The 27051-nt window shown below is 37.5% G+C and overlaps 1 protein-coding gene across 2 annotated transcripts in view; it reads right to left on the reverse strand.

Moving 5' to 3' along the window:
- Positions 1–3609: 3609 nt before the first annotated feature.
- snx27b (sorting nexin 27b) overlaps positions 3610–27051 on the reverse strand; it is a 28886-nt gene continuing 5444 nt past the window's right edge. Inside the window, exons 2-13 of one of the 2 annotated variants that reach the window (XM_053494449.1) lie at positions 21299–21530; positions 21019–21211; positions 20331–20395; positions 18725–18829; positions 18151–18229; positions 15391–15554; positions 15192–15281; positions 13434–13583; positions 11609–11737; positions 11454–11513; positions 11326–11374; positions 3610–7938 (exon numbers count right to left, since the gene is read on the reverse strand). In XM_053494449.1, the coding sequence (XP_053350424.1) occupies positions 7871–7938; positions 11326–11374; positions 11454–11513; positions 11609–11737; positions 13434–13583; positions 15192–15281; positions 15391–15554; positions 18151–18229; positions 18725–18829; positions 20331–20395; positions 21019–21211; positions 21299–21530 (1384 nt within the window). In that variant the 3' untranslated portion in view covers positions 3610–7870. Of the gene's footprint in view, positions 7939–11311; positions 11375–11453; positions 11514–11608; positions 11738–13433; positions 13584–15191; positions 15282–15390; positions 15555–18150; positions 18230–18724; positions 18830–20330; positions 20396–21018; positions 21212–21298; positions 21531–27051 lie in introns of both variants that reach the window. The other variant, XM_053494450.1, reaches the window with a different exon arrangement.

Here is a 27051-nt window from a genome sequence, read left to right on the forward strand (position 1 = left end):
TTTGAGACCTTGAAGACATTTGACGCTGTAAAACGTTGCATTTTCTTTTTTTTACTTATTTTCATCCCGCGTGGTAGGAGTGAATTATTTGTTAAGTTTCAATTATTATTAGAAATAATAATTATGGCGGATGCTGCTCAGTTAAATGTTAAACTCTTGTATTAGAAGTTAGTTTTTATTGTTTAAATGCTACGTTGTGTTTTAAGTGAGAAAACTAATGTTAAATGTAACTGGCTGCATTTAATTCACCAATAAACGTTTTTTTAAGGTTTAATTGTAACAAAATAAGGGTAATATAGAATCAGGATTTTTATAAAATCGTGATACTTATAGAATCTCAATCTTTATCTGATTTTTAATCCCATCGCTTGGTGACTGCTGATTCATATCTCTAGTGTGTGTGTGTGTGTGTGTGTGTGTGTGTGTGTGTGTTGTGTGTTTAAACTGTAGCTACAGCTATAAGACACATTATATAATGAGGTTGTGCTGGAGGCTTGCTTTCTCTTTGTTTTTATCCTTCAGCTCTGTTACCGCTAAGTGTTTAAAAGCCGCGCATCTGAATTTGACATGCCTTTAGCTTTACCGTGATTTAAAAGAAGCTGCACAGCTACCTTCCCCACACACCCTGCAATCAGTTAGTATAAGCTATAATAATATTGACAACTGTCAAACTAGAAGACAAACTCCTGGCACTAACGTCATAATGCTAGCCGATGTGCATCTGCTAACCGCGTTTTTATTCCCTGCTCCTGGGTCCTGTTTAGCCTCTAATGCGCCACTGCAGCAGCAGCAGCATCCTCCTTCTGTTTCTCCTTCCCGGAGTCCTTATTTCACTCGCCGTAACAAACAGTTATCGTTCCGCGACATTAACCCGCCAGCCAAGCATTAGCACCGAACAGGCTTTAGCGCATTACTTACCGACCTTAAACAGCGGACAAGCTCACAAGCCACTCGCGAGAACACAACGCGCCAAGCCAGGACAGCAGAGGAGCGTCATGTTTGTGCGACACATCCTCCGACGCTTTCTAATGACGCCACATAGTCCGAGACAACGTCTCTGCAGTGTTTGTGTTGAGGTAGTCTTAGGTTTAATGGTTTAAAAAGCTAGGAATAAAGTAAATGTATTTAGGGAATTGAATCTTGTGTAATTATGTAAGATTAAAAAAAATATCTAACATTATTAAACAGGTCATTCTAAAGAAATGGTGGAATTTGGGTGATAAATATCTCCTGAAATGTATTTCTTCTTTCACATCTAGAACTTCTTTAATAGCAATAACTTACTTCTTACACTTTATGAATCCCCAACAATTAGAGCTTTATGCATTTTTTAAAAAAATACATTGAATAACTGGTATCCTGGTAATACTGATAACGGTAACACCAATGACAATTTAGAGAAAAATCATAACTATTTATAAGGTGTCCAAAACTTTGATGGGTAGTGTCTACTAATCTAGCTACCTAATCTATCTAATCTAATCTAGAAATGGAGAAATAAAAAAAATAGCGGTGCTTATTTTCAAGTTTGCAAACCCAACACTATAAACATCATGCTGCCTAGAACCTCAGTCTACTCCTTAAAGTAAACCTTATAATCAAAATGCACTGACAAACTTATTATCCTTATTATCTACTCTTCTGATTAACTAGTTCCATTTGTTAATTAATTGTTAACAGCCTGATACAATTCTCCAGGTTATGGTCAGTGACATGTGAACTGAAGAAAGCTATGCAGTTCTATACGCAACAAGCTTCAATAATGCACTGTGTATTTTGGCCATCTACTGTATGGTCCTATCACAAGTTCCCCAGTTGTCCTGCCTTGGACCACTTTGGGAAAGTAATAACCACTGCATACCAAAAACACCCCGCATGAAATGGCGTTTCGGAGATGCGGTAACCCATCTGTTTAGCCACCACAATTCGTCAAAGTGCCCAGAGCTTTTTGTTTCCAATACATCAACTCTGAGAAATGAGTGCTAGGGTTGCTGCCTAATATATCATAACCATTGACAAGTGCCACGATAATTAATGGCATTCACTTCACCTGGCAACTATTTTAATGTACATATACAGAGCCAATCAAAAGTTTAGACACACCTGTTTTTTGTTTAGTGATTAATTTAGCAAGAACAGTGTTGTGTCAGGTGCATTTGCAAATCCCATCAAGCACCATGATGAAAGTGGCTCTCATGAAGACCAACCCAGGAAAGCAAGACCAAAATTTACCTCTGCTGCAGAGAAGTTCATTTTAAGTCACCAGCATCAGAAATCAACAATTAACAAAACATCAGATTCTGAAAGTTTTACAGAGCATACTGTAAGTAGCAGACACATCTCAATATCAACTGTAGAGATCGATTATTGCATATTTTGGATGCCTTCTGTATTGTTTAACAATGTAGAAAGAAATAAAAATCAGAAAAAAACATGGAATTAGGTGGTGTCCAAACTTTTGACTGGTAGTGTCCATACATAATGTACATCTTATCTACCATCTAATCTAATCTAGATAGAGAGAAATAAAAAGAAAAATAGCTGTGCTTATTTTACATTACAATCTCAACGCTATAAATGTTTCGCAGCCTCGAACCTCAGTCTTCTTCTTAAAATGAACCAAATAATCAAAATGCACTGACAAACTTATTATCCTTATTATCTACTCTTCTGATTAACTACTCTTGGATTTCAAGTCCCATTTGTTCGTTAATTGTTAACAGCCTGATACAATTCTCCAGGTTAGGGTCAGTGACATGTGAACTGAAGAAAGCAATACTGCTGTAACTAATCCCCTTCACTATTTATAAGGCTGGTCGCTACAACATTGCTTTTTTCTGAGTTGACGCCTCCCTTCTTACATTTAATCCCTGATGTGATACATGATAGAGCTCTTTCGGCTTATACAGTATCTCCCCTTTTAATACACACGCTTACTTGCACACAAGCCCTAAAACGCTAGGATAAAATGGGTTATGCTCTGTATATCCATGCATGTAACAGTACGACATCACATACATAAGTTTAAAACTTAAAGTTTGATTTTAATGACTTAATGCCAAGCAAAACAAGTTCTAAGAAGGAATTATGGTCTGCATGGGTGAGTTGATAGTTTTTTAGGATTCCTCAGATCTTTTTACTTATCCAAACACACTCATCAAATATAAGTCAAAGAAAAGCGAACACCCCAAATATTTTCTCATTAAATTTATTTATTTAAAAGAATATGTTACAATTTATTTATAATGCTATATGACCAAGTTTCAACAAACATTTTCATGTTATTTCATTTCATCGGCTCGTTTTTAAAACGCAATCCATTTTGATTCGTTTGCCGAAGTGGCTCCACGCGACTTCCTTCGATACCCCTCTGTCATTTCAGGTGGCTCTGTGGCTATTATCAATATCTATGCACCTTGTTTGAAAACAAATGCTACTGAAATGTATGTAGAGAAATTCCGTTTGATACCTTATTACAATAAATTAATGAGGTGATCCATCCAGGGCAAACACAGCAAATGCAAACAATATGTGTGTGTGTGTTTGTGTGTGTGTGTGTGCTGATGATGATGATTGAAGAGAAGAACCTGAACAAGAAGTGGACACAAATTCAAAAAATATTAAGATTTGTTTATGGCCCTTGGCATTCTGGTAGTACATGTCATACAATTTTGACGTATAAAGGGGCCCCTCAGTGATGATTTATTTAGAGAATAGTTACGCCAGTGGTTCTTGACCACAGTCCTAGAGACCCACTGTTTTTTTTCTTTGTTTTTTTTTTTAAAGTATCTAGTGCTTCCCTGCTCATAGATTTTGTAATTGTCTACCAGTGAAATCCAAACGTCTGGCAGATCCACACCTTTCAGAGCAGAGTTAGGCTTATGGTGATACAAATGGGTTTACAGATGGGCGACATATAAAAGGAAAAACCATGATTCTGTTGAACCCCTTGCTCTATTTGAGAGCGAAGTTACTGAAAATATTTCCAAAATCAAATCTTCTTACTGAAATGCTCCTTTACTGGTGGACGTGCATTCTAAGGATAACTCCACCCACATCCACAGGAGGTGTATTTAGGGAGTATGAAAATTATGTAAACCACATGCAAAAACTATGTCAAGACGACAGATCACACTCCTAACTGGAAAACGCTGTTCGTCATGACTTTTTACGTTTAGCTTTTATATGTCACCCACCTGTAGGTATAATGAATATACATACAAACACAAGGATTAAACTTTTTGGGAATTCAATACTAGCTTACATATGGACACTGGCTCTGTCATGCATAGAGTTTAAGCAAAGCGTTGAAAAACAAACACGGCTGACATACAGCGAAAAACACAATGTTTAAAACGGGAAATATATTAAGTAAACATGCACAACCAATACCTTGAAATGATGAGAGAGGAAAAATAACAACAGGGGCACTGAAATGTCATGTCACGCATTAAATCACATGAATAATAGTAAAAGTGCAACAAAAGCTTTTATGCGCCTGCGCTAAAGGAGATTGACTTTTAAAACTGACCCCAGAACAAACCAATAAAAGCAATCATTAAAATAAAGGGGGGGCAGTAATGGTAAAAAGCAACAAAATGCCAAACCAGAATACTCATTTAACAATAAAACATTTTTTACCCTTTAAATACAATATTTGCAGATGTTTCCTGAATGGTGAACAAATAATCTCTCTGTTCATAGGATTCATGGTGTTTGAAACAAAAAAAAAAGAATGTCAAAACCATAACAGAACGTCAGACTCACATAAAATGTTTTAAACACACACACACACAAATATCCCATACAGCCATGAAATATTACAGCTGCATGTAAGATCTAACGTCTTTCGATACGTTGTCAGAAAAAGCATTTCAACAGTTTCTAATAAGACCGGGAGATAGTCAGCCATTTCCTTCACTGACTCTTGAATACTAGAACATGTACAGACACAAACCCATAACTATTTGTGTTTGTGTGTGCACATGAGGGAGAATAGTGCACAGCAGAGCCATTGGAGCAAAACATTCTTATTTGAGCTGCCGCCAATAAGTAACCTCTCAATCTAATAAATGTTAACTATTGCTTTTTTATTTATTTAGTTATTCACTAAAAAGACCACCTCAATGACCCCTTGTAACTTTATCGTCAGCTACATGCTTAATTCATTTAGACAAATAATCTGCTGTGTGCGCACTCTCACCCCTTTCCTGACATGTATTCAAGAGTGATGATCCAAATCCTGGTTCCATCCAAATACAAAACATCTTTTGAACAGCAGATTTTTTTTTTTGGTGATAATTAACAAAATCAGTTATGGTCAAACAATCATCTCACAACAGTAAAAGCAACAGACATGCCTACACATTTACTCATAAAAAAAAAGCTTTTGTGAATATTTGAACTGGAATAAAGCAAGCCTAGCAACCCTCCTGCTGAACCAGTGCCACATGGCCTGTGCTTGCATGTTAGAATACAGTACTTGCTGGTCGTGTTCAACCCTGACACAGATTTTTCCAGGCTTCCAGCTACCCGTTTCTTAAAAGACGTATAAAACTGGGTTTATATACACAATACCAGTCAAAAGTTAGGACACACCTTTGATTTCCCTGGTGCTTCCGGATAGTTATTTCTTTCTACATTGTAAAATAATGCTAAACGCATCCAAAATATGCAATAATCTCCTTTGAAATTTTGAGATCTTGTGTCTTTGATCTTGATTGTTTTGTGTCTGCTACTTATGCTCTGTAAAGCCTTAATAACAGCTCCATAATAGGAGATGCTGTTAATTGATGATTTCTGAGGCTGATTAAAATAGTTATTTGTCACATGTACTGTAACTTACAGCATGTTGGAATAATTGTTCCCCAGGTAAGAAAGCTGGGGACAGAGCACAGCATCAGCCAGGATAAGTTAAGGGTGTTGCTCAAGGACCCCAAAGTGGCAAATTGATCCCAAAAAGGGGATACTAAGTTTTAGTCTTTCTTTCCCGGGAAGGTCTTTAGAGAGCCAGTTTCATCATTGTACTTGATGTTTTTTGTAACTGCACATGAAAATATTGTTCTTGCAAGAACTCTTCCAGAACAGCTGACCATAAATCCATTTGTTTCATAGTATTGTCCTCGAATGTAGAAGATAAATCACTAAACAAAAAACACTGAATTAGGCGTGTCCTTTTGACTGGTACTGTACATATAAGAACTGTTTTATAGCTCAATAATTACTTACAATTCATCCTGCTGGACTGCATACTAGCATAAAAAACCCCAAAACGGTTAATTTAAAGGAATAGTACAAAGTTTATCTTGTATCAAAACTGAGGTGCATATAAGTACATCACAGTACTGTAGGTTTTGATTGTTATAAATGTCTCTACTCTTCACACTAACTGTAATGTTTGTCACAAAATGCGTTCCCAAGTTCAGCTGAGACTCAATAAAGCACCTGCAATCACACCAAGTTACCTGAGCTGGCAATTTTTAAAGTTACTGTGTATTTTTTGCACAAATGTTAATCTTTTCTTTCCCAAAAACAGTTGTATGGCTAGTTCTGGTTAGCTGAACAGCTAGATCTGTGAAAGAAAAGTTCAGTGAGTTATCTTAAAAAGTTGTGCACTTTTGTATAGAACGAGGGTTGTGGAATTTGGGCCCAATTGTACTCTCGTTCCAGGTGACAACCTTCACGGTCGATGTGCAGAGCAGAAACGTTTTCAACGACCAAGACTTACTGGAATTTACTTACACGCACCTCAATTCTGATTTAAGACAGACTGGTAAAAATCCATAAAAATTCTTTCGATTCCCCGGCAAATCTCTAAATCAGAATCTTCCATAATACTGCTAATTATTTTTTCAAACTTTGCAAAGTATTCAGGTTAAAGGTTAGCTTAACCCTAGTGGATAAAATTTAAAACAAACTATGTATTAAAAATAAAAAGAAACAAAAATGTTCTGAAAGTTTAAACATGATGGGGGGGGATGGGGATAATAAGGAAAAATAAAACTATCATATATATATATTCATTTATAAATGTGACACTATTTGTCTGCTTTCTCAAATTTCTACTCGATAAGTTCTTGCTTATCTGCTCTGCTTGTTCGGGTGATTGGCTGAGTTTCAAGATATTTACACACATGAATAATGTCACGGTGGTTTTTTTCCTTCCCCCTCTCCCCCCAAACTTTTGTGCTGATACATTTTAAGGAAATCGTCTCGCGTCACGTCACAGAATGCACGCATCTGAGTGTTAGTGTCAGGAGGAACGTTTACAAGTGAGGCTTCCTGGCTGCAAGTGCGCTCCTCTTTTCCGACATTCCTGTTCCTTTGCTTTTGCTTGGTAACTCGGGGTTAAAATCTTCACAAGACGCCGGCGAACCTGACCAACGTGCACGGCTCTCCTTCGCATGCACGAGTCACCAGGACCGATCACAGTGAGAGCTGAGAGCCGGTGCGGCCGGCAGTGTCTGGTTCACTGTAGGTAGTGTCCTTACAAAGAATAAAGCCAGTTACCTGGAGTGTTAACGTAAAGCCTCGTCGCTTTCTCCTTCACAAGCAAACAGTTCCCTCAGAAATGTCCTCCAACAAGAACGACTGAAATGAGTTGAGTCCCCATGACGAGCTGATGGGATGGATGAAATGTGAGTAAAAGTCTCGTATTTTAGTTTGCTTATTTCTATTGTGTTGTGAGTCCGAGAATGGGTTCTTTAGTTCTGGTTGTCCACCAAGTGTGTGAGTGTGTGTGTGAGCACGCGTGTATGTTAGTGGACAGACTGCATTGGATGGGACCCATTATGTTCCTGTTTTAAGTCTCGTGTGTCTGTGTGTGTGTTTGTGTGTGTTGTGTGTATATATTTGTGTGTAGTATTTTTGTTCAGGGAGTGACGATCTCCTGTCTCAGGTGCCTCCATCCCTTCTGTGCCTCAACAGCTGGAAGATATTCTGCAAAAAATAAAAACAACACTTGTAAGGGGAAAACCCGAACTGATGTGTACACCAGCATGGTACATGTTGCAGTATTCCAGCAGGAACAATGTGATCGAGAAAACCCCCAGGAACCTGCTCTGGATGAGATTTTGTCCTTATTTAACCTGTTCTGTTGTACAAGCATAATAAAAACCATGAACAAGCAGCAGGTAAGTACATCACAGCAACAGCACTACATTATGAAGATATTAGGATGATGATGATGATAATGCACTTAAGACAAAAGGAGGAAAAAGATCCTAGACAAAGTACATGATTGTATGAAAAGAGGAAATTTGTCAGTTTACACTAAGAGCTTGCACTGAATCTAATTACAAAAATCAGAGGACTGGATTGAAAAATATGCAACATCTTACCCACTAACTAAGGCAAATCTTACTCATGATGCCAATACTTGATATTAAATTGGTGTATCCTTATAAAAACGTTTAATCCTTACAGATAATCATAACACGCTTGCTGTATACGCCAAACCGCATGATGTGCAAGGTAATACATTACATTCCCATTTAGATGGACAATAGTAAGTGAAATTATTCTGATTAGAGATCTCAACCTAATTTCAAAGCTGTGAGCATCTAATCTGACAAAAAAAAAAAAAAAAAAAAAAATTTCTCCAACTTCGGAAGTAGGTTAGGTTTCCCATTGTTTCCCATAAATCTGCCATCTGCATTAAGACTGCTTACAAGAATTCTATCTCATCCATAAATGGTTAGATGCTATTAATATATAATGAAAACAAATTGTAACAAGGCACACAGCGCATTAGTTGAGGCAGCTTTCTTGCTCGGACTAATTAGCTTTTTATTCATACTTACCTGGTAGGGAAACATATTTGACAAACGTGAAAAGTGAAAAATAAGTTAAAACGTAACAGGCATTCTACTGCTACAAACAAGTCCAGGCTCTCTCGTTATTAATTTTTCATGCCGGAAATATGTTTAAAATGCACTCCATTTATATATAGCTTTTGGGACATCTGACCCTACTGTGACCTTAACCCTATTTGGATCAATATCAAAAATCAATATCGTTTCATCTTCTGGAAAGTCTCAAACAGATCCACAGATGCACGGATGGATTAATGGAAGGATGGATCAATGGCAAAAATCGTAGATGGTAATAAAACAGGAGGGAAGCTGTCGAAGGAAAACTTTCAGAAACGCGACCTTGCTGTGACCATGAACCTATTTGGAGCAATTCCGAAATTAAATAAGTTCATCTACGGGTTACACTGGCAATTCAAATTTCTTTTTTTTTGTGTAGCTACTGTACAGTATGTGTAAGCAGAGCGACAGAAGTAGTGGGCTTTTACACAAAGTGATTTATGAATCCCCTGGTATATGTGTAAATATAAATAATGAAAATGGTATAAGTAATAAGTGTGCACATTTCTTTTGTTCATAACTAAATGTTGTAGTATATATGATTAAATGTTTTATTGATCATGGTTATGATTGATCAATTTAAACCTTTAAAAAGAATATCGATCATCCATTCTGCTATAAAAGGTTATGCCTTTGCCACTAGATGGGAGAGGTTCCAACCATTCAGATTGTCCAAGTGTCCATCCTTAAATGAAGTGGTTGAATGTTTATTTAAATTCAGGCATTTGGAAGATGCTCTCATCCAGAGCGACTTAGAAAAGTGCTTGAGTTTCCATCATTGGATAGATCCTTACACTGAGTCACTAGGTTTTGGTCTGGTTTATTTGTTTGGAAATTTGTATGTAATAATAGTGTAACAGGCAGATGAACCTATAGATCTGGGCCTATTAATTTTTTTAAACTTAATTTTACTCGAGAAAATTCTAGGCTACAACATACCAATGCATCCTGCGTACAACTTTAAGATAACAATTTGGGAAAGAACCATACAGTATATGCTTACGATGATCCGGTATTTACAAACCTCTGGATATATAAAGTGTATATTAAGCGTATATTAAATATATACAAAGAAGTGGTGGTGGAGTCATTCTCGTCAGTTCTACTTATTTTAACAATAAGATTACAAGCAGCCAATGATCTCAACAAAAGACATAAAATCTCTTTGACACTGTCTAGTTTAGGCTTTTAATCATTGACATGCAGGTTTAAAAAAAGAAACTGGTGAGGGGAAAAACCTGCATACAATGACTTAGCCACAAGGGGGCATTGTTGTATTACATTTAAGATGTTGAAAAAATTCAGAATTATTTACTGTCCACAACCGCTTTTTTATATTATTATTAATATTAGTATTAATATTATTTATTAAGTAAAGATATGACTTGATTACTGCAGCAATATCTATGATTATAGTAGTACTTATAACAATTACTGTAATTCATATTTTTACACTAAGGGTTACACTATGATATTGGATGTGGCATATTTTTGGGAGCTTTTTAAAGTATTATATATATATATATATATATATATATATATATATATATATATTATTTTTTGTGTCTTGTCAGTTTAGATAAAAAAAAAATTATAATAAAAATACATAAAAACCTGGAATCCTGCTTGGAGAGGTTTTTGGGACACTTCGATAGGTAAACAGACACCTGAGGTTGCTGTAGCATTAGATTGCTTAGTCTGTATTTGGGACAAACTGTGTTGGAGAACAGGATTTAACCTCAATTATAGATTATATTTTGTTACTCTATAAAATATTCAGTTTTAAAATCTAGTTATAGTTTTATTTACAAATATCTTTGAGATCCACTGTTTTCTATACTTTATCACTGGAATCACTAAGCTTAATGCGAACAAATATAATTTATAATTTAAAAACCATTGTCTGTGATCTGAAACAAAAATGGATCACAGTGACTATTAGTTCTGAATAATAAGCCCTGTACATAGGTTGTAGGCAGAAATTGCTTAAAATAGAAACGATCTTCAAAATTAATGGGTCACTGGGCAAAAAAAGGTAAGAACCCCTGGCTTATGTCACCTTGCACCCCCAGTGTCCAAGTTCGATTCCCGAGACAGGGTCCAAGTTTGCATGTTCCCTTTGTGTTTGGTAGGTTTCCTCAAAGTACACCTGTTCCGTCCCACATGTCCAAAGACATGTAGATTAGGCTACTTGGCGCTCCCAAATTGCCCGTAGTGTGTGAATGCATGTGTGAATGTTCATCAGAGGTCCTAACACATTCATAAAATGGGAATAAATACAATGGTACCCACCACTGATCTCCACTGTCCCTAGTAGGACTACAAAGGTTCCTAGACGGATGGATGTATGGATAGATGGTAACCAAAACATGGGGCTGGACATGAAAAAACACATCTGGAGTTCGACTTGATGAGAAAAACAAAGGCAGGCTGAGCCTTACCTTACTACACATACCATCTTTACTACAGTTCTTATTGTCCTTGTCCGTCGCTTCCTCTTCGACCTGAAAACACAGCACCACTAATTAATGCACACTCTACATGAGCGGAAACACTAAAACTGTGGAAAGCAACGCAACGTACCTCTTTTCGCCATTTGAGCTCACAGAAGACCCGCTCGAAGCACTCGTGCATGTAGTTAAACTGGGAATGAAAGAAGCGGTTAATGTTAAAAAGGGAGCACATATAGCACATGTTGGTGGGAGTGTGAGAGGAGTGACGGGTTGTGTAACACATACGTATGGAGTGAAGATTTTGACCCAGCGTGGCTTCTTCTCGCCTCGTGCGTACTCGAAGCAGAAAGCCATTCCCTCCTCGTCAGTGTCCCACCTCTGCATCTCAGCCCATTCAAACGCTATCACCTGATTCTGGAGGTGGGGAGGGTGTGCGGAATAATAATAATACTCAACGTCACAAAATAAAAATAACATATATATATAAAACACTGATTAATACATGCTTAAATGCAGTTCAAAATGACTAGTTTAGTGGAGAAGAGCCGTTTTAATTTTGATAGTGGTGTCCAGTGAGCGAAGGTGAAGGGGAAGCGAGTTCCAGGGGTGAGGCTGAAGATAGGTACAGACAGCAGACACAGCAGGAGAGTGTAAAAGACTGGAGAATTTCTGTAAGGTATGTGGTTGGTGAGATTGCTAAGAGCTTTGAATGTTAATTTTGTAGTCTACCTGACGAGACAAACGTTTCCACGAGAGTGGACTTGCATAAGCAGAGGTGAGGAGTGAACCTGTGTGTATAGATGTGCTGTAGAGTTCTGTTCTGTCTACATTATCTTTTATTCATCAGCTACGTTTACGCTGACAATATTCCTTCAATCCAGTTGAAAACATTCTGCTTGGAGATTCCATCATAACTGTTTGCATGGACACTTACATGGACAATGTTTTATCTAAAAAATAAGATAATGCCTTTTTCTCCAACTTTGAGGTTAAGTAAGGCTTCCCATTTTTTCCAACAAATCAGCCTTCTGCTTTATGATTAATTAGACGTAATCAGTCTTATCTCTGATTAGTTAGATGCTTGAAGATGTATGAAAGAAGAGGCCAATGTTCAGTGGCAGTCTTCCATCACGGAGCTGCTCTACTGACAGACTCAGGAAATCCTTTATTCACAGAGCCATACGCTCCTTTTTTAACATGTATTTTTCTTGGGATTTTTCCAGATTTTCTCTCTAATTTATTCATAGCCAATTCCTACCTGTCGATAGGGCACTCCCTTATCAAGGCCACTACAACTACCAACCATGTGACACCGGCCGACCAGCAGCGTAACACACTCTGAGAATAGTGCTACCGACTCCTTCAGCATGCTTGAGCTCAGAGTGCCTTCCCTCCTCGGCCAATCAGCTCTCTAGGATCCCGGCTGCGGGAGGCGACAGCATCACCCAGGATTTGAGTTTTGTTACTGCTGCGTCACTCGGGGGCCACTACACACTGCTTTACCACCTTTTCACGGGCCCGAGGATATAATTGGGATTCTTGTTTAGATGGTCCCCCTCTAGCACTACTTATCCTCTTTTTTTTTGAATACACAATTTTCTTTGAGATCGATCGATCGATTGATCGATCTATCCACCAATCGATTGATCTATCTATCTATCTATGGTTGTTTGTTCTTATGGAGTTTCCTGAACAGGAATAAAAGCAAAATTCTCTCTTCCGAGAAGAAAAGAAACAATCGGATCAAGTGTTTACATGGTTAATACTTAACTACTGAATGGATTATCGAAAGGTTTGCACCGCCGCTCTTGTTCCCGTTAAAAATACATTGAGCTCGGACTGGATCGGGTCAGACTGTTCCGATATAGGTGCTTACTGTACATTATGCCTTTTTATTAGTAATTATTAGTGAAACATTAGGTTCTATGTGCAGTGTGTGCATCTATTGTGCCTAAAAATCTTAATTTATCTTCAACTTTTCTATTTAATACTTTTTTCTGTAAAAAAAAAAAAAAGAGCATTACGGGCAAATACTTATTTATTACCATTAATGTAAATTAACAAATTATATGCAGAAATTCCGCCCGCACTAGTACTTGCTCGCTCTCACCTCCAGAGTGCCCTCTTCAGTGCAGGCGTGCAGTTTGAAGTGTCGGATGCTAATGGCTGTGATGACGTGACCCTTGCGGCGTGAGTCACAAGCACAGTGAGGAAAGATGATCTCATTGTAGCCTTCGCATGACCTCACCATACTCAGGTACTACAGACAGGGTGACAGAGAGAGAGGGAGAGAGGATTTTTTTTTTTACAACCTTGGTTCAATCCATATTTTCTCTATCCTATATTCATGGTTTAAATACTCATTTACTTATCTCTGAATCAAGAGCTAATTAAATTTGACATTCCTTTACCATCTGCTGGTTACACAGGAATTACATTTGGTTTGTCATTCTTAAAGAAAAACAACGTCACAGACAAGTGATTTGGCGAATCGCTCCAGCGTTGACCAGGTTTGGTAGGAAATCCATTAAATTGGAGATGGAAATCACGAGGAACCAACTGATACGATTTTATTATGATACCTAGGAGCCGATTCGATTTGTATTGCCCTGCTCTGTTATTACCTACATTTTATTAAGTTGTTTTCCACTGTATTGGACTGTGAACTCACACTGCGTTCTGTTGAGGATTTTGTAATATCAGGACAGCTTCATCATCATGCTTCCGGACTGATTCATTGACACTGGTGAGGCTAAATCATTTCTCCCGCACCCCCACACGTGCGCGCACACACACATACGGTATACCGGACTTATGACATTTTATACATTCACTTACACACTGAAAATAGTTATAATTAGAGAATAATTTAAGAATAATATTATTGTAAATATGTTATCTGGTGCACTGCAGTGTTTATTTGTACGATACACGTGAGCTAATTCCATGATTGGAGCGGGAGTATAACCGTGGTCTGTTCATATGAATTTGATCCGTTCCTTGAGGTGAGTTCTTGAGGTGAAAATTTAGCGTAACGTATTTTCAAGAATCAAAGAACTTTATTAATCCCAGAGGGAAATTGCTTTTCCATGGTGTTATGTCTTTAATAAAAAAAAAATTAAAAAAACACAAAACTAAAAGTAAACTCGCTTCGTTTGGCTTTGCACTGACAAAAACAAGCTGTAAGCGGCACCCAGGTGTTTCCCGAAAGGCAAATTTCTTGCAAAATTTCAGTTCTTAAGGCGAAAATTTGTGTGGCGTGGTATTCGTATCCCGAGGTACCACCGTATGTTTTTCAGATTTTGTTACAATTATAAACAAACCTAAAGCCAATACTGTAATTTGCTCCTACCATACAGATCGCTGTCTACCAATTAGTAATTAGTTTATATCTGCAGGATTATTGTGGAACTGCAACATTTTACAATCTCAAATGCAAACCTATAAAAATTACTTTTTTGTAATTATAAAAAAGATAATTTTAAAACATGGATTTTTCATGGACATGATTTTCTCCTATGATCAATAAGCATTGGGTTAAGAAAAATAATTTTTTTATAGATGTAATGGCTCTTCGCAATCAGCATAATGTACAAGGTCATCCCTTCGCCAACGTTTCATGGTTAACATGATGAATTTCAATGGCGCTTTTAGAAAAAAAAAACGAAGAAAGCAGCATGTCAACTGTGATTGAAATAATAAGCCTTACTGTAAAGAGATGTTATTTATTACTATAATAATTTATATTAGTGCATCAGTCTGTCTACAATTCTTCCGTCTTGCATCACATTCACAGAAGCACTGGGAAGTAGGATTGTGTAATAATTCTCCTCAACACACACACAAACACACACTCAATGAGACTCACCATGGAAACCTTCCTCTGTTCAGCCAGTTTCTGGAGCTGGTATGATTTCTCCTCTGCTTTAATAAACCCCCTCTTCACATCATCCAGGGCCTGAGAGAGAGAGAGAGAGAGAGAGAGAGAGAGAGAGAGAAGTCTTAGACAGACACAATACAACAGAAAGTCACATACAGACACTCAAAAACTCGAACAAAACACATACCTGGTGAAAGCAGTAGTTGATGGCGAGCTCGTTGTCGTTCAGGAGAATCTCCTCCTCGGTGGTGAAGAGCCACTTGCGCAGGGTGAGGCAGGTCCCGGGAACGGCCGACGTGTAATTCTGCACGTAGAGCTTATGAGGAAACTCGTTCGGCGCCAACTTCCGCACTGATATGAAGAGCACAGGAGGTAATCACATTATCATCTGAGACACTGTATGTTTTATTTGCAAGGTGACTGCATGTTTCGATAGAATAATATTCGTGAGTACTTTCCAGCGGTGTAACAAATCGGAATCGATCCCTGATCTCTACGGATCGCTTCGCACGGCATGTAAACCATGGGTTCGCTGCAAGGTTCAACCATCGTAGTGTGAAATTAAATGTTACTGCTGCTGTACGGCATTATGTTTGGACCCATTACTTAGTAAAAAGTTGCACGTGCTTACAAATGAAATTTTCACTCACTCAAAGTCTCTTTGGAGCGCAGTAATAAATTGTATTTTCACCTCATTAAACACTTTCTCTTACCTGAAATCTTCTCAGTCAAATAAAAACCAGGCCACATAACATTTGTATATGAACTCGTACTGACACCCAAATGTGTGCCAGTTGTTTGTTTTGCAAAAAAATGACAAAAAAATTAAATAAGTAAATAAATAAACAACAAAGGCAATGACAAAGACCAGCTGGATTGCTAGCGGGTTGCGATCAGTGTAGCTGGTAAATACAGAAGGAGACAATGAGGGTGTTTCATGAGTTCATGAGTAAAGAAAGTAAAGTGGTACAGACTTTCCTGGACCAATAGTGTAATTTATTTAGTTTTCCTTAGGTACATTATGTCACATTAATTTTACATATATATGTATTAATTTGACATTACATCAAAAACGGATAAGCTGCAAGGAATCTCTTTACTCATATGAGGTTTATTTACAAACTAAATCAGAACCAATGAGGAGATTTCAACACTGAAACTGTGAAAACTAAACCGTCTGCTTGTCCAGCCTGCTACTCCGCTTACACCACGTGATTATTCTGCGAGCCAAGGGACTGTCACCATCACGAGGGCTGATCTAATCAGTGTCATGTACTGTACATTCTCAAGCTGCGTCAAAAATGATTGATGATTCCTCAGCACTGTGACCTCCTGTCCAGTTCAATATATATATAAAAATCTTTCTCTTTTCTTATATACACACACAGTATATATATATACACACACACAGTATATATATATAAAAATGTACCAACATACTTTTAAGCAGGAACCAGTGCTGTGACATTCAGAAGGAAATTTAAAAAACAGCCTCAGCCACAAACCCCTGTCCCCACAGTTCCTTGCTATGTTTTTTTTTTTTTTTTTTTTTTTACAGTCAATGAACTGTCTGTGACCTTGTTGTCTTTCATTGTTAGAGTTGAAAGCCTAGCCTCTAGTGCTAAATAATAGTAAAACACCATAGGAGTTTAGTTACAGATGGAGCAGCTGGTGTGTAAATGTGTAAACAGATCACAACTAGCAAAGTGGTTTGTCTTTTTTTTTTTTTTTTTTACTTGATAAGAAAGGAAAAAAAAACACTTGTTACACGGAAAACTGTTCTGGATTACAGCATGTAATACAAAAAAAAAGACAAATGTGCAGAACTATTACTGTGGCATGAACAGAGGTATTCTGGGTGTTGTCTGGACACCGTTGCTCAATTATTAGGAATGTGTCTAAAATGTCAGCTGATGAAATGTTAGAAACTAGTTCCCAAAGTACCCATTGTTGACTAGAAAAGAGTTTTTAGAAATAGTTAAAGGGTTACAGCTAAAAATAATAAAGCCCACGTACGTCTGCTTGTCTTTCTCTACAGCACAGCTCTCTGCCTAACTTATTAATACAGGGAAATAAAATCTTGCAAGGTTGAGTATCTTACGCCTTGTTCGAGCTAAATAGTCCTTTTTTTGTCGTCAGCCAAATACATTCCCTGTTCCGTAATCAGAGGGTAAAACACAGATGAGAAAATAGAAAAAGTAGATCGGATAAAAATTAAGTTTTGTCTTTCCAGTAAAAATATTTAACTTTTCTAATCAATATCTATTGGTACAGCTGTTTGTTTACATTGTGCAAGTAGCCCATTAGTAATTCATTTTAAAGTAGATTATTAGATCCTGCACACTACTATAAATAACAGTGCTTTTATTCAACATTTTGATTTCACTTATGATGCAGATATCTAGCGGTCGATTTAAGATGCGCCCACAGCTTGGAGCATGCGCAATACGCTGTCAAAACTTGCGGTTTCTAATCTGGCACATCCCTGCTCATAACTTCACCTCTATTTACATTTTTTATTTTATTTGTGCACAGGTTTAACTTCAGGCAATTACCCAAGTACTGCCAAAGTTTCAGAAAAAATTCTGAGACACTTTAAGACGGCATGCTACGCTTGACATGACTTCGATTAGATGATTATCTGCATATAAATAAAAGAAAGGTTTTGTCCGTACATTGCTCAGAAATTTTCCTGTCTGTTTGTCTGTCCAGCTAGATTTGGTCACAGCATCACGCAAAACTGGCTGAACAGACATACAGACAGAAAATTTTTTGACTCCAATGTATGAAATATAAAGAAACATATTATTGAAAGCGTGAAATCTAACCAATGTACAGACAAAACATTTCTTTTTTTTTTATATAGATAATAAAAGTCATGTCAAGCGCATTACCCCGTCTCAAAGCGTTGCTCTAAAACAGAAAAGTCTGAAGAAGCCACACTTACCAAATGAATGATTAATAACTTCGAAGAGAGCAAAATAACTGGCGGTAATACTGTCCATCCCAACCTTTATCACCACAGCCTGAGACGCAGAGGGATAAATAGACAGACAGACAAAAACATTATGAGGTTAAATATAGAACAGGTATTGTCTGGTAGTTCATCAAGATCATCCAATCCTCACAATAATCAATATCAACACAGTACAGTATATGAATGTTTTGGTTGGCTCAAGAAAATGTAATATCCAGGGTTTGCTTTTATTACAGTCTCACTATAAAGCAGACCTTCTGTAAGGAGCACTAGTAATACTAAAATACATTATTTTTGTTTATGTAAATAGTAGTGTCAAAAAAAACAAAACAAAAAAGAAGTAGGCAAGAGGTGTGCATTTCTGCTTGACAGACAAGACTGATTTAATAACGTTTAGCGGTAGTACTATTTAAAGCAGAGTGTGTACACTCCCTAACAATCTTTTGCTTATGTTTCAGTTATCATAGTGTAGAAAAAATATATTTATAGCTGAATGAATTCATGTTTGGACTACAGGACAGTGTAGTGGTGCTGTATGTAGTACCTGGTACACCTGGTCTGTAGTGCAGTTCTTCCGAACTCGGACGGTTACTGTGGTTTTATCTGGCATGGCTATCCTCAACTCCACATCAGAGACACCGTTATAGTTCTGAGAGAGAGAGAGAGAGAGAGAGAGAGAGAGAGAGAGAGAAAAAGAGAGAGAGAGGTAATGACAATAAATTAAAAAAATAGGTGAAAAATGAATTTAAGTTCAGGACTGCTTTGTACCGTGCCTTGGTACGCAAGCTCCCCACTTCCCATTCCCCATTCACTGGCCACCTAGAACATTACCCATATTATTCCCTACCGGATGAACCTTCTCGTATTTACATGTTATGCACTTATGCTTAGATTTGTTGTCTCTGGAAAAGACAAACACTCGTCCCAGTAGGAAGTCTCATACAGACTTAATCAGGTTTTCTTCTAGGACTGATCTGAAGAATACACACACACTTACGTCTCCATTCATCTTGCTCTTATCCCTGACCAGTTTCTCACTCCCAGCTAATGAAAAACACTGGCACAACGTGAGACCAGCAGCAGCATGCGTCACTGCAGGTATGGTGATCTCACTCTCAGAAACATTAGCACTAAGCTGTGTCTGTTCTTGTCCCATAACTTGTGCACCTTTAATAGGTACATTTTTAATGGAAACGTGGATAAAGGCTTTTTTCTAGTTAAATGATACATATCAAATGGTACAAATGATGGCACCATCCCAAAAGACAAGAAAAGACTTCCTATTTTCAGCTTTGGTCTCATGAGACAAACAAATCTTTTTCCACATTAGCCGAGTCTCTATGTATTGCCTTTGGTCAACTCCAAATGGGATTTCATGTATAATTTTTTTTAATAATGGATTTGTTCTTGGTTCAGGGATTTTCCAGCCTATGATATGAAAAGCTTTTCCCATCGGAGGACTTCTTCAGCTCTTTCAGAGTTACAGTATGCTTCGCAGTGCTGCAACAGCCATATTTTGAAAAGTCTATTTAAGCTCTAAGTTGTGCACAACACCTGACGTACTGTACACTATACTGCCAAAAGTATTCGCTCACCGGCTTTTACATGCATATGAACTTGAGTAACACCCAATTCTTAATCCAGCATAGTAAAACATTTTGGACAATTTCATGCTCCCAACTTTGTGGGAATAGTCTGGGGATGGCCCTGGAGTGCACTTCCAACATCAGTGTCTGACCACACAAATGCGCTTTTGACAGAACGGTGAAAAAAAAAAAAAAAAGGCCCATAAACACACTCCTAAACCTTGTGGAAAGCCTTCCCAGAAGAGTTGAAGCTGTGATAGCTGTAAAGGGGGTGGGGCCAACATCATATTAAACCCTATGGATTAAGCCTTGTTACTCAAGTTCATATGCATGTGAAGGCAGGTGAGCGAATACTTTTGGTAATATATTGTATTTAACATAGACGTGAACTGTGGTTTATTACAAAAATTATTCAATTGTTTTTAAGACTAGCGATATAAAGAACATTTGGGTATTCTTCGCGGAAAACCAATGACTATTTAAACTATTTAAAAAGGGCCTGTCTGTGCACTAACCAGATTACTAACATCGAAAATATTGTATATTTTGTTTTATTTGACTTACCTCATCTGATTCCGACAAGAATTCCTGCATTATATCGCTCTCACCAATGACTCGCACAGAACACACTGTGAAAAGAGAAAAGAACAGAAGAAAGCAAAATGGAAAACATGAGTGTGGAATAAAAAGCTCTCATCTTCTAAAATAAGCCTCTGCTTTTGTCCCTTTGCGCACTGGCCTCATCGGTCATACCGAAACCTTACCCTGCATTTCATCTGTAAACTGCAATAACATGTTTAAAACATTCACTAATGAAATCTGTATTGTACTGGTATATTTAAAATGTTTCAGCTTTCGCATTTGCTGTGAAACTGGCAATTTCACCTGCACCATGAACAGAAACGGGGACATCGTATACCCTACAGGACACCTTTATTCTTCCTGTGAAAATGCTTTTTCGACCAGGCTGGCAACACAGCATGTTACGGCTTTCTTGAGAAAATTACATACAAACACTCCCTCTAGTCTGAAGTCTCCTGCAGGCTAAATCAGGCTCATCTCTAAGGTTAATCTACACATGACTCCATCCATCCTCTAGTATGAAAAATCTTTTTTTTACACTTTACAAACAACAGCACAAAAAAAAGGTTTGTCTTGTAAATAGTAAATATTTAAAGAATAATAAGAAAAAAACATCAAAGATAAAAGAAATTGTATTTATTTAACGTCACATTCTCTCTGCATGTCTAACCTCTTTCAAGGTATTCCTCAAGCCCCCTCCTTCGGGCGTCCAGCTGCTGCTCGGACAGAGAGAAGGGCCATTTCCCAGGCAGTTTAGGGAACGTGAAGGTAGCAAACTCCCTCTTAAGGTTTTGATGCAGGATAGCAAACTCCCTGTAGCGTTTAGAGCAGAGCTGTCTGCCGGCCATATACACATTATACACCTAAAGCACCCACAAATAAAAAAAAGCTGCACTTAATAATGGGATTTAAGCAAACCTTGCAAATAATTTAGACGCCTAGAAACTCACCACAAACTTCTCGCTATTCTGCTCCACGTGTTTATAGGTGGGCACAGAGATGGGTACAGCCTGCTTGTCACTGTAGTCATAGCAAGACTGGGACGAGCCATCGTCTCCTGGGTCCAGGCTGTCTGTCTCTGGTTGGGGGACTGAAAGGACGGCGAGGACGAGTTCCCTTTCTCCAGCTCGGATCAGATCCACAACTTGTTTGTGTGTGGCTCCTTCCACATTTACACCATTCCTACAAATAGAAAAGAGAGACGCATAGATAGAGGAAGAAAGTTGTAAGTTTATGGCTAAAGTGTTAGATCTCAGAATTAAAACGGACTAATAATTCTACCAACTGCTCTGTCTGGAGTAACTCATTAAGAGTTGTGTGAATGGATTGGGGTAGGGAATAACAACAAACATCATCAAACACACTGTCTAGAGACTTTCTCACTTTTAGTGCATTGTTAAAAACAGGCATACTTTAGGGATGCGCTGCATCATTTCTATCTCTAAATTCTGACATCATAGTGTAGAGCTGCTCTCCTGGGTGAAAGCACTGCATTAGCCACACCCTCTGCCTGACCAATTGATTAACTATTGACTGCTCACCCTTTAGGAAGATGATTTTATTTTCAATATTCAAGGTTTATGTTAACTAAGATGTGATATACTTATTATCAGGGATGGAAATACGGTCAGGGAGCACCTGTTACAAAACTATCAGAATACCTACTGTAGTTGGCGTTTTAATGTGTATTGCAATTTTGTAAGTACAGGTACAGTATTCCCCAACTTACGAACATTTGAGTTACGAATTTCCGCAGATATGGACGGACTGCCGTTTTAGTTCCAATTAAATCACGGAGGTAGCTCACATGTAAAAATAGACAGTGCATCAGACACCAACATTTTCAGTTATATACAATATTTTCAGTGTGTAAGTGAAAAATGTCTAATGTTCGGTATGTTGTATGTGTGTGTGGGGATGCAGAAAAAATGACTCGGGTTCAATGAATCAATCCGGGATGATAGAAAATGGAAAAATTTGTAAAGCTGTCCTGATTGTGAATAATGCTAATTTCGAAAAAGTCCTCAACAAAACAGAAATCACAGCCAGAAACATTGGAAAACAGCTGAAATCAACTGGCATCCGGGATATCCCTTGTGATTTAAGGCGCAGCGTGTGGAATTAATTTCCTTAGACGTGATTATGGATTTTGGCCACATTATAGCAGTTTAGGGAAAGGGGACAGACTAAAGCCCAATCCCAATTCTACCCCTTACCCCTACACTTAGCCCTACCCCTCCGTTTGGCGCGTTCACGTGAAGGGGTAGGGGTGTCTCATTTCTCTTTTGGTTGGAGGGTTAGGGGTAAGGGGAAGGGCCAGATAGCCCTCCAAACAAAGATTTTTCGGGACCTCACTTCAGACGAAGGGCTAAGCGAAATTTTCAACATTGCTGTCACTCGAGCAAGCAGACCCGTAAATGTAAGTAATTTTTGCCATTAATAAGGATCTTTATGACAAGTTTTCATTATATGTATATTAGTCTTGTGTTTGTGTTTATGGTGATGTTCTGTAAAAAAAACGTTTGCAAACAAATCGCTAAAGTTTGCTAGCGGATAGCACCGATTGCATGATATTACAAATATATTTTATGTCATAGACACTTTACTGCATGCTACAAACAAATATGAAAGTTCAGTAGCACGGCAGTTTGCCGAGCATTTGATAACGCATTGTTTGTTTTGCTTACGGCCATGTGTACATGTAAATGAACGGACACGTATGATGACGTATAACAGTGTTGTAGTGGTGTCCCATTCCTTAGGAGAAATATTTTAACCCTTCCCCTTTCCACTTGGTTTCAAGGGACAAGGAGAAAGGGCGAGGGGTAGGGGAAGGGGTAGAAGATAGAATTGGGATTGGGTTTTAATCAAGTGGACTGGTATGCGTTGTATAATTGTGTCAAAGATGTACAAGACTCACTTCGTCGAAAAAATCTGACTTATGTACATGCTCCCGGAACGGAACTTGTTCATATGTCGGGGACTACCTGTAGCATGAATTTATGAATATCCCAATTCAATATTTATTTCTATTTTTCAATTTTTTGTTTATAATCCTAAACATACCTGACAAATAATTTGCTCCTACCACACGGGATAATGAAAAAACAATTTAATAAGAAAAAAAGAATTGAATTAAATAAGTAAAAATGTAAAAAAATATTATTTCAATTTAATTCTATTTTGTTTAAATGTACATTTTAACAATGACCATTGCCACAAAGCAGGTTTACAGAATAAAAAGAATTGTGGCAATAATTTTTAAAAAATGTGAGGAGATACAGTATGTATAACTTATAACTATTAGTCTGTAAATGATCAACTGAAACTGATAATATTATTTGCACTATTTGATATAAATGGCACAGTTACTATTTTAGCACAACCCGAGAAACCCATCTTTTTCGACAGAGTAAACAGGGTGTATCTTGTGAAATGAAACGCCACAACAACTGAAAAGTCTATTCTCTTCCAATCAGAATTAAAGTTAAACAAGTTGTACTATATACATGTCTCTTAGCTTCAGATCATTCAACATGTACATTTGTTAAACATAAAACACAGACAATAACGCTAGCTGTCTAGGAAAAGAAATTAACATCACTCATCCGAGCGCATTGTAAACAACACGGACACGTGGGCGTCCGGTCTCCTAATTCGTCTGTCAGATGATTATAATGGCTTGGGAGTAGAACAGGCTGTGGGTGGTAATTATCTGGTTAATAAAGCTGAGTTTCCAGCAGAACTAGATAATTTAATTCAAAATTCTAATATGAATTAAAGATTGGGGGAAAAATTTATTTAGTTACTTTTTTTGTGTGGCAATTTATACATTGCCACTATTCACATATCCTAGCATGCCGTGTGGTAAAAGCTAATTATTTGCTAACTTTGAAAGTAAATCTATAAATAAAAGAGAGGTTTTGTGTTTACGTTGGTCAAAACTTGCATTTTCAATGATATCTTTATGTTTCATACATCAAAGGCCCTGAAACCTGTCTGTCACTCAAAGAAAACTGGCATGAATGCTCTCAGTATTTTAAGTTAAATCTGTCCATACATCTTTAAAGATCAAATATGTTTATTATTTCTGCAGGAAGTTTAAAACCGACTTATTTCATATGGTCCTAAACCATGGCGCTAATTAAAGAAGCAACGAGGACATATCCACAGGTGAAGGCGAAAATTTTGAGTATAATCAATCTTTTTATTAATTCAGTATCGAATAAACTTTCGATCAGTATCGAGGTAAACTTTCAAATGTTAAATTCCCTAAGAATGATCCTTACAAGAATATGGCTTTTTCTGCTTTGGAGTTAATGGGCAGTTGGTGCAAAAACGCTACCATTTCACTGCATATTAGACACTTTATAAGGTCATAATAAGTTAACATCTGTACGAAATACATTTGCTTGAGACAAATCAGACAATAAACTTTAGTGCTATAGACCCAAATTAAATCGGCAGTCCACATGACTCTATGTGTTTGTGGTTTATGGCTGTCCTACTGTAATACTGCCAGTACACAACACAGGAGTATTAGCTATAAGAGACCTGCCTGAGTTGGTGTTTAAGATTCCTAAAGTATGCCAGTTAACAGTTTTCTTTTTTCTTCTTGCGGCTGAATGAAAGCATACTAATGTTAGAAAGTGTTGCTGTGGTTCACTGTGTTGCTGTCTACCTACCCCACATCAAAGAGTGACATTTTCAAACTTCCGCTTACAAGTTTATGTTAGGGCATAGAACATTGTTCTGTGTTCTCCTCGGGGCAGGGCAAAGAGCAACCTACAGAGAAGTCAACTAATACACATACATCAGCAAACTCTCTCTCTCTCCCTCACACACACACACTCCTCCACTCACATACTGTATGCACAGCTTCGAAAAGGCTGAGTGAGCGAAACGGCCTTGCGCTTCCTCATTTAGTATCCATCGAGAACAGTTAATGTTTCATGTTGTCCTCGTTGTTATGCAATACAGTAACAGAGAAAGGGAAGCATGTAAATCACAGTGTGTCCTTCACACACTCTGTGTAAATCAGCTACATTAGTCACACACGCACACAAAACAAATGCCGACACACATCATCGGGGCTTCACAATATTATGACTTATACAGTATAATGCGTCATTAAGAGCTGGAATTTTTGTAGTTTGTAAATGCAGACGTGGATCACAACATTTCAAGATACTCTGAACCATATTCACTAAAGGTTTTGTCTGTACATTGTCCAAAACTCGCTCTTTCAATGATATCTTTTTACGTTTCATACATTGGAGTACCCAAAACCGGTCTCTGAAGAATTTCTGTATTTGTGTCTGTATATCTGTATGTCTGTCCATCCATGAGTTCGTCAAAGCATCACGAAAATAAAAAAGTCTGGACGGAATTTTATGAAACTTTGCTTTAAAGAGATTTATGAATGTACAGGTGAAAAAAGAAACAAGAGCTTGACACAGCATGGCTTACTCCAAAACAAATGGTTCGAACACTATGAAAACTGAACCTTACTCTTAAATTATTTCAAAATGTTAAGTAGTAGGGACGTTATGAGCAGTTATGTGTCAGATGCTGATCAGTTTATTTTTTTAGCTTTAACTGTTTAACTATTTCTACTTTTTTTTTTTTTTTATATATATTTATATTCTTTCTATGGCCACATAGAAAAAGACGTGGAGTTCAATCAACATTACGATCGAGTCGAATGGTGGTGACTGAAATGGGGATACAACCAACAAAAAGCTATCTTGTTTCAAATGTGCGTGGAGCTCATGGAGTTGTGTGTGTGCGGTTTGTGAGGGCTTATTCATGGTGACACTGACTTACTCTGTTTGGATCAATTCCAAAGTCCTATTTATCTGCTGGTTACAACTATAATAACATATAAATACTAAGACGTTGAAATCGTCTCAGATAGACACATGGAATGAAAGGAAGGATATCCGGACACACAGATAAACCGTTGGACAAATCTTAAGATAGTCAGAAAATGAGCCTAAAGTCACTAAGCATGAGCTTGTAGGTCCTCCTCCCTATGGCAAGCAGGAAAGAAGCTTTGGGAGACATTTATGTTCAGATGTATGACCTTGAACAGGTTTGGATCGATTCCAAGATCTAATCAGTTCGTCTGCCGGCTACAGTGATCATTCTATATAAATCCTCCCAACATTCAACTTGTTCCTGGAATATCTGAGATATTGACAAGGCCAGACGGATGGATGATCTGGAATCTGCTACTCTGCTTATACTACAGTGTAGCGATTTGCCAATATTTAACAATAGATAGACAGATAAATAGACGGTAATTCATTTATCCCAACGGGAAACTGTAATTACACTAAATTATCTATGTTACTATAGAAACAGTAACATAACAAAATGAGTGCATTTAAATTAAGTGCTCGTGTTACAAATAGATTTACTGTCCAAGGTGTACTGAACCATGACACAAAAAGATTCAAGAAATTTGTCTTTTCCTTCATATAAATGTGAGAGAGACACAATTGGTAAGTGTTTATCTGATGTGAATGCCCAAAATCTCTATTTAAGAAGAGAAAAAACAAACAAACAAAAAAAAAAACATGCATGGCGCTAATTTACTTGATTTATGCACAAAAGGTACTAAAACTCTTCACTTAAAATGTCCCATATTTTAAAGGTCTCAGAGCTCCACCAAAGTGTGTGTTAATGCTGCAGCTGAAAA

Source organism: Clarias gariepinus, chromosome 4 (assembly GCF_024256425.1).
Source record: "Clarias gariepinus isolate MV-2021 ecotype Netherlands chromosome 4, CGAR_prim_01v2, whole genome shotgun sequence".
Classification (NCBI taxonomy): domain Eukaryota; kingdom Metazoa; phylum Chordata; class Actinopteri; order Siluriformes; family Clariidae; genus Clarias; species Clarias gariepinus.